Here is a 7,820-nt window from a genome sequence, read left to right as displayed (position 1 = left end):
TCCCTTCCCCTGCTGTTGGGGTATGTGTCCCTTCCCCTGCTGTTGGGGTATGTGGCAGCTCTAGGGAAGGGCGCTGATCGGAAGCTGAGGCAGGGCAAGGGCCAGGGAGTAAGTGCACATTAAGTCCATTCATAAGCATAAAACATGAGGTCCCAAGGAGGCTGATGGGTTAGGAATCTGGCTGCCCCTTTTTGTCCCCATGACAAGCATCTTCTCATCAGCTGAAGCCCTTGCTATGGGTTTCCTCCTAGAGGAGCATACCGCTCAGGGCCGGACAGAGCACAATCCACAGACCTTTTCATTTTTAAGTGGAATGCAGAAATATTGCAAACAGTACAGAGAGCTCCTGTCTCCCGCTCTTCCAGCTTCCCGCGGTTTACAGCGCAGCCTCCCAGTGGCATGTTCGTTATTATTTAATAATTTTTTTTAGAAATATTTATTTATTTATTTATTATGTATACAATATTCTGTCTGTGTGTATGTCTGCAGGCCAGAAGAGGGCACCAGATCTCATTACAGATGGTTGTGAGCCACCATGTGGTTGCTGGGAATTGAACTCAGGACCTTTGGAAGAGCAGGCAATGCTCTTAACCGCTGAGCCATCTCTCCAGCCCCCGCATGTTCGTTATTAAAGTCCATGTTGTGCTGCCCTTTCCTGCTCTTGGCGGCTGTGATCATCATCTATTCCCACTTCTGATCTGAAAACATCCCCTTTTTTTCCTGACCTTGACATTGATGAAGAATCCTGGCCCCTGAATGTAAAAGGCAGTGTAGTCTTTATTGCTTTCCAAAGCTCCTGGGGAGTCACTGTGGTCAAACTGTCCTCGTCTCCCCAAAAGCTCAAGTGTTTCTCTCTCAGCTCTTCATGTGTCCTCTCAGGCTTCCTGGTGAGCCACAGCTAGCTTTATGTCATCTTGTCTGGCTTTTTCTTCATTCTACGGGCCAGCCAGTGACCCTCTCGGGCATCATGTCTCTCAGATTGTCCTTTGATCTTTTTCAGAGCCCAGGGCAGGATTTTTTGGAGGGGTACGCTTGTGGTGGGCTCTGTATTCTCTAGCAGAAAGATAAAGGGGGGCTTATTGTATAATACACATATCCTGGTGACATTTCTCTGAACAGTGAAGGAAGCAGGGATCGATTTTGTCTAACAAGCTGCCTCTCAAGGGAACCACATATAGGCAGTAGCTGATGCCCTTGGTCACCAGGGTTGCCACAGGGTAGAGTCTGTGTCAAGCATAAGCTGGTCCCACCACCTGACTTGGAGGCTGTTTGCCTGGGTTGCCCAGTGCTAAGTGAGCTTATCTCCTGTAGGTACAATGCCAGAGAATTCTATGAGCGCCTGCCAGAGCTGAGACAGGCTGTTGATCAGATCAGCAGCGGCTTCTTTTCTCCCAAAGATCCAGACTGCTTCAAGGATGTGGTCAACATGCTGATGTACCATGACAGGTAGGACACAAATCCTATTACTTCTGCTTTCCAAGTTGGCCACCCACTCCCCAGCACTGAGACAGTTGGATTCACCTGGTAGGCTAAAAACTTCATGTTATGAGGAGTGTAAGACCTGTGTTTGTATGATCTCCCCTCTCTACCTCAGCTTAGGAGACCTTACCCACAGCCGAACCAGGGCCACAGAATGCAGTGGCTTCTAGTGGCACCTTGGGGACCCTGGTTCATGGGTGGTGGCCAACAGAACCACCCTGTCCAGAGTGTCCCTGGTGAAATTACCTGGTGCAAGTGAGAAGGAAACATGGAACATGCAACAAACCTGCTTAGGAGTTTATTGGGGGGAAGGTGTACAGGCCTGGGGAAGGTCAGTGTGCAGAGAGAGAGAGAGAGAGAAAGAGAGAGAGAGATCTGAAGATGGCGCCTCCAGCTTTTAAGGACTGCCTAGCACATGCAAGGGGGGGTGGTGGCGTGGTTACGTCATATGCAGATGACAGAGCTCACACATGCCCACAAGGGCTCACGCAACTGCATCATACATAGGTCATGCAACCATGCTGCATATGGGTCACGCAGGATCCTTTAAGATTCCCAGGGCCCTTAAACACTTCTGCTTAAGGGCCCTGGAACCCAGAAGTGTCAGCCACATTGTGTGGCTGAATCTTTACACCTGGGCTGTTGCAGAGGGTGCTCAGGAGTGCAGGCAGTACAGCCTAGAGCTTGCAGAGTGGTGGTGTGGAAGGCATAAAATACCACTTGGACAAAAAGACCACTTACCAAGATAAGGGCATGGGGAATAGAAAAATAGTAAAGAGAACAGATGCAAGTGGAAATAATAAAACAGAAAACACAGGATAGTACTGGGAGGGAGCTCCAGTGAATACTGAAATCCCTGTGTTTAATTTTCCACACACTTTTATACCCCAGTACAATGGGGAAGAAGACAAAAGACTGCTTTAACTGATACAAAGGACAACTAGAACAGTTACTTTGAGCCATCCCACCATTAGCCTTCTGTTTGGGCAATGAACCCACCCTTGACCAAGGTCAAACCTCCTATTTCTTTTTTTTTTTCTTTCTTATATTTATTTTTTTTTAAAAAAACAAAACTAACTTATTTCATTTTATATACCAATCTAAGTTCCCACTCCCTCCCCCTCCCCCCATTCCCTCCACAGACCCTCCTACCCCACCCCATCCAATCCTAGAGAGGGAAAGGCACATTGCTTTGGGGAAGGTCCAAGGCCTTCCTTACTATATCTAGGCTGAGCAAGTTAGCCATCCAAAGAGAAAAGGTTCCCAAAAAGCCAGTACATGCAGTAGGGACAAATCTTGGTGCCACTGCCAGTGGCCCCTCAGTCTGTCCCAGCCATGCAACTGTCAACCACATTCAGAGGGACTAGTTTGGTCCTATGCTTGTTCCTTCCCAGTCTGGCTGGAGTTGGTGAGCTCCTATTGGCTCAGGTAGACTGTTTCAGTGAGTGAAACCATCATGGCCTTGACCTCTTTGCTTATATTCTCATTCCTCCCTCTCTTCAACTGGACTTTGGGAGCTCAGGCCAGTGCTCCGATGCAGGTCTCTTCCTCTGTCTCCAACAGCTGCTGCCCATTTCTTTTCTTGAGACAGCATCTCACTGTGCGGCCCTGGCTCAACTCTAACTCCCCATATAAACAAGGCTTAGCTGCAGTTCTTACAGGCAAGTTTCAATTATTGCAGGAAATTTCAAGAATTTTACTCATCAGACATTTGCAACCCTTTACATGGCAATTTGATGTTGCTGTCTCTGAATGTGTTGAGCAGCATTCATAAGTATCCTGGATTATATATAGTTCATGAGCCATAGGATAGATACACCCCACTTATTACCTACCATTCTTGTTTGCATTAACTGTAGTTGCTTTATTTAAAATAGCATGAAAGGTGACCCAATCCATTGTGATAATACTTCATGTCATTAATAACTAATATTGGAGATGAGGTCAGTGTATTTCTTTTTTTTGTTGGTTTGTCTTTTGGTTTGTTTGTCTGGTATTTTGAGACAGGGTTTCTCCGTAGCTATGGAACCAGTCCAGGAACTCGCTCTGTACGTGTGCAGACCTGAAGTGGATGTCAGATGTTTTCCTCACTTGCTTTCTACCTCTCTTCGAGAAAGGGGCTTTTTATTTTTAATTATTATTTTTTAAAAAAGAGTTACTCTGTGCAACACCCCTAGCAGTCCTGGAACTAGCACCGTAGACCAGGCTGGCCTCAAACTCACAGAAATCTGTCTACCTCTGCCTACCAAGTGCTGGGATTAAAGGCATGTGCCACCACTGCCAGGCAAGAAAGGGGCTCTTACTGAATCTGGAGCTCACCTGTTTGGCTAGACTGGCTGACCTACAAGCTCCAGGGATCTACCTGGTTTTGGTCCCCAGCATGGACTTAAAGATATATGCCATTCATGTATGCTGGCTTTTACTTGGGTTCTGGGATTCAAACTCAATCTCTGAGTTTGTAGGGTTGGGATTTTATTGACCAAGTCATCTTCCTAGCTCACCTCCAACTTCTGATTGGAAAATAATAGTCTATTAAAACTGAAAACCTTCCCATATTAAAAGAAAAAAAAGCAAAAGAACAAACACCTGAGCCAACAATGTTTCTCAGTGGGTAAAGGCACTTGTCAAGACCTGAGTTTGCTACCTGGGCCCCACATGGAAGAAGAAACATTGTCCTCTGACCATCACATCCACAGAGTGGCACTAGCAAGCCCTTATCCTATGCCCTCCTACATTCAAAATAAGTAAAATATAATTTTAAAAAATGTTTAAGATGGCTTAGTGGTTAAGAGCACTGCTTGCCCTTCCGAAGGTCCTGAGTTCAGTTCCCAGCAACCACATGGTGGCTCACAACCATTTGTAATGAGATCCGGTGCCCTCTTCTGGCCTGCAGGAACATATGCAGACAGAATACCAAGACTACTGTCTACATAATAAATATTTAAGCTTTCAGAAAAAAATTAGCAAAGTAATTTTCCCCAAATTTCAAACAATATCAACAATTATTAGAATTATTTGGCTGGCAGTGTAGGCACGCACCATTAATTCCAGCACTCAGGAAGCAGAGGCAGGTGGATTTCTCTGAGTGTGAGGCCAGCCTGGTCTACAGAGCAAGTTTCAGGACAGTCAGGGCAGTTACACAGAGAAACCCTGTCTTGAAAAACCAAAACCAAAACCAAAACCAAAACAAAACAAAAAGCCAACCAACCAACAAACAAAACATCAGCCAACAAAACTTAATCAGGCATGGCAGCATGTGAAAGCGGAAGCAGGAGGAAGAGAAGTTCAAGACCAGTTTCTGCTACACAGGTGACTAAGTCCAAACCAGGCTACCTGAAACTATGTCAGAAAGTAGAACAAGTTTGAAAAGGGGCTAAGAGTATGGCCTGCCTAGCATGTGTAAGTGCCTACCTTCAATTCCCTTCACTGCAGGAACATACAGAGAACTAAGCAAGGAGAAATTTGTTTGCAGTAAGGTCATGCTATGCTGTCCAAGCTGGCTTTAGGTTTGAGACCCAAGTTCCTCTGCCTCGAGAGGACTGAAGTCATAAGTGTGAACCACCATGCCCAGTCAGGGAGAAAACGTTAAAGATTTGTCCTCCTGCGCCATTGGGGACCTGACTTATAACACCAGTGTTGAATCAGAATGTACTGGGTACATTATGGGAACACTATGAAAGTATCAAGGGTTATGGGAAAAGATAATGAGCTTGAGGTGCAAATAGCAGCATTTTGTTCACAGCTAAGTGTTTCCAATACAAGTAGTGGCAGCAGTAGGTTTTAAAGGTTTAGGATGTAGTCTTCCCCCACCCCACTCGCGACCATGACTAAGAGCCCAAGTTGACCTCAAACTCACATTCCTCTTGCATTTGCTCTTTGAGTGCTGGAATAACAGGCATGAGTCACCAAACCCAGCAATATTTCATTCTTTATTAAGCTAGGGTTATAACCAGTGTAGAAACAAAGATGGCCACAGAATCAAGTGAGAAAACATGAGCAATGAGAGAAGGAAGCCCAGAGTGGTGACATGTGCCTGGAATCTGGGTCAGCCCAGGGAAGGGCCAGACAGGAGGATCACAATTGTCCTAAGTCTGTGTCCAGGCTGGGTCACTAAGTGAGACCCTGTCTCAAAAAAAAGAAAACAAATCAAAACCAAAAGTGGGGGTAAAAAGACCCCTAAGTGTTCACAAATCACAGAGCAGCAATGCCTTTTCTACGGTACTGGAAAGTATATCATTTGCATTATTTGATAAATTCGGAAATGGCATATTCTATAACACTTGATACCCAATGTAAGATACCCTTTGTAGGAAAGCATCAGGATCCAATGCATAAGTATCCATAGAAACCTTACTTATTTAGTCGCTTGTTAATTAGCTTACTTGTTTTGAAATAGAATCCCATAAGCATCAGGCTGGCCTTACACTCCCTATGTAGCTGAGGATGGTCTTGAACTTTTAATCCTCCAACTTCTACCTCACCAGTGCTAGGACACCAACAATATTAACAAATCTTAATTGATTTCCCCTACTTTCATTTTCTCTTCACTATCTGTCACCTGCTCATACTGATTAGAAAAATAGCGGGACTTTTTGGGGTTTTTTTTTGGCGATGACTTCTAGCAAATTGGCTACATCAAAATAAAGTTGAATATCTCCTTCCCAGTCTCTGGCTGTCAGAAATTCATTCAAGTGGACATGGACACATGTTTTGTACTTTCTATGAGAGGAATATAGCCACAGAAGTGTCTGCTGTTGTTAAGAGTGGAAGGGGTGAGTTCGAGACCAGCCTGGTCTACAGAGCTAGTTCCAGGACAGGCTCCAAAGCCACAGAGAAACCCTGTCTCGAAAAACCAAAAAAAAAAACCAAAAAAAACCAAAAAGAGTGGAAGGGTTATGTGATTGGAATCAGCAGTGGGAACCACAAACAAGCTTTTCCCATGGGACAAGGTGTTTTGACCCCATAGCAGAGTGCACCTGATGAGAAATGGCCATTCTTGTTACAGTCCACGAACTGCAGAAAGGAAGGACAGGCTATTTGGGGATACACTATAGATGCCAATCTAAGAGCTCTTGACATTGTAGCTGCTCAGTCACACAAGGCTGGGTGTCTCAGCTGGTCTGCTGGATCCCGAAGAAGGAATGGATGTGCTGACTAGAAGGGACAAGCAGGTGAAGAACAAAGCCTTCTTCCTTCCCTTGTCCTTATATAGGCTTCCAGCAGAAAGAGTGGCCCAGATTAAAGGTCTGCCTTCTAGACTCAAGGTCAAGATTAAAGGCTTGTGTCATCCTGTCTCTAGATCTGGATCACAAATGTGGCCTCCACTTCTGGCTTATATTTCACTCCAGTTATGGTTACACTGACAACCAAGAATAGCCATCACATCTACTAATATGTCATCAGAAAGCCTTTAAACAAAGAAGGTAAGAAGCCTAGGGACAAACCACTCAAGATTCGGTGTCTGTTACTCCACACGTCTTGCAATACAAATGCTGATGGAGAAACAACAAACTAAGAAAAACAAAGAGGCTGCAAAGCATGCTAAATTTTTTGGCCAGCAAATAAAGCCAAAGAAAACACCAGGAACAGATTGCCAAGAAACATAGGCTTGCCCTGGCTGATAGCTTCTATTTCTGAGTCCAGGCCATAATCAAGAGTCTTTAAGAGTAGTAAATAACTGATCAGACCCTACAGGAAAAAGCACTGCTTCTGAAATTGCTCAGTGGGTACAAGCACTTGCCTCCAAGCTCTTACAGCTTGCATTTGAAATTCCCACAAGTTGTTCTTTGACTTTTCACGCACATGCCATATTTCAGCGTCCCCATAGGCGAGTGCACATGCTTTAGTGGTTCCCAAAATTTATGGTATGTTTGGGCATATTGTAGTTCTTACACCTACAGTATGAGATGGTCTCATGACCCTCTCCACCCACTGGCTTTTCAGAACAGAACTAGGGCTGGGCAGTGGTGGTGCACACATTTAATTCCAGCCTTGGAAGGCAGAGTTCGAGGCCAGCCTGATCTATAAAAGTGAGTTCCAGGACAGCTAGGACTGTTTCACAGAGAAACCCTGTCTTGAAAAACAAAAACAAAGACCAGAACTAGGTTGTGAGGCAGTCTGTTACTCGGCAATTCATAACTAGAACAGTGGAGAGTTGGGAAGATGCTTTTTGTTGGGGACGTATTTCCAAAAGCCTAAACCTTTAGGTTCTCAGACATAAAAAGAACAGGGAGAGAGTGTGCAATGACAGTGTGAAAGGAGGCTGAGGGTGTCGCTCAAAGGTCGACCAGTGTGATGCTCTGGGTTTAGTTTAAATGATGCACAGTGTGATGCACTGGGTT

At 45.0% G+C, this 7,820-nt stretch overlaps 1 protein-coding gene across 2 annotated transcripts in view; it reads left to right on the top strand.

The window, feature by feature from the left end:
- The window catches only part of Pygb (glycogen phosphorylase B), a 51,093-nt gene that overhangs the window by 39,902 nt on the left and 3,371 nt on the right, over window positions 1–7,820 (top strand). Inside the window, exon 18 of one of the 2 annotated variants that reach the window (XM_005371224.3) lies at window positions 1,312–1,446. In XM_005371224.3, coding sequence (XP_005371281.1) covers window positions 1,312–1,446 — 135 coding nt within the window. Of the gene's footprint in view, window positions 139–1,311; window positions 1,447–7,820 lie in introns of those variants that run through there. The other variant, XM_026778050.1, reaches the window with a different exon arrangement.

This window comes from Microtus ochrogaster, unplaced genomic scaffold (assembly GCF_000317375.1).
Source record: "Microtus ochrogaster isolate Prairie Vole_2 unplaced genomic scaffold, MicOch1.0 UNK100, whole genome shotgun sequence".
Lineage (NCBI taxonomy): Eukaryota > Metazoa > Chordata > Mammalia > Rodentia > Cricetidae > Microtus > Microtus ochrogaster.
This window is presented reverse-complemented; position numbering and strand designations above follow the sequence as displayed.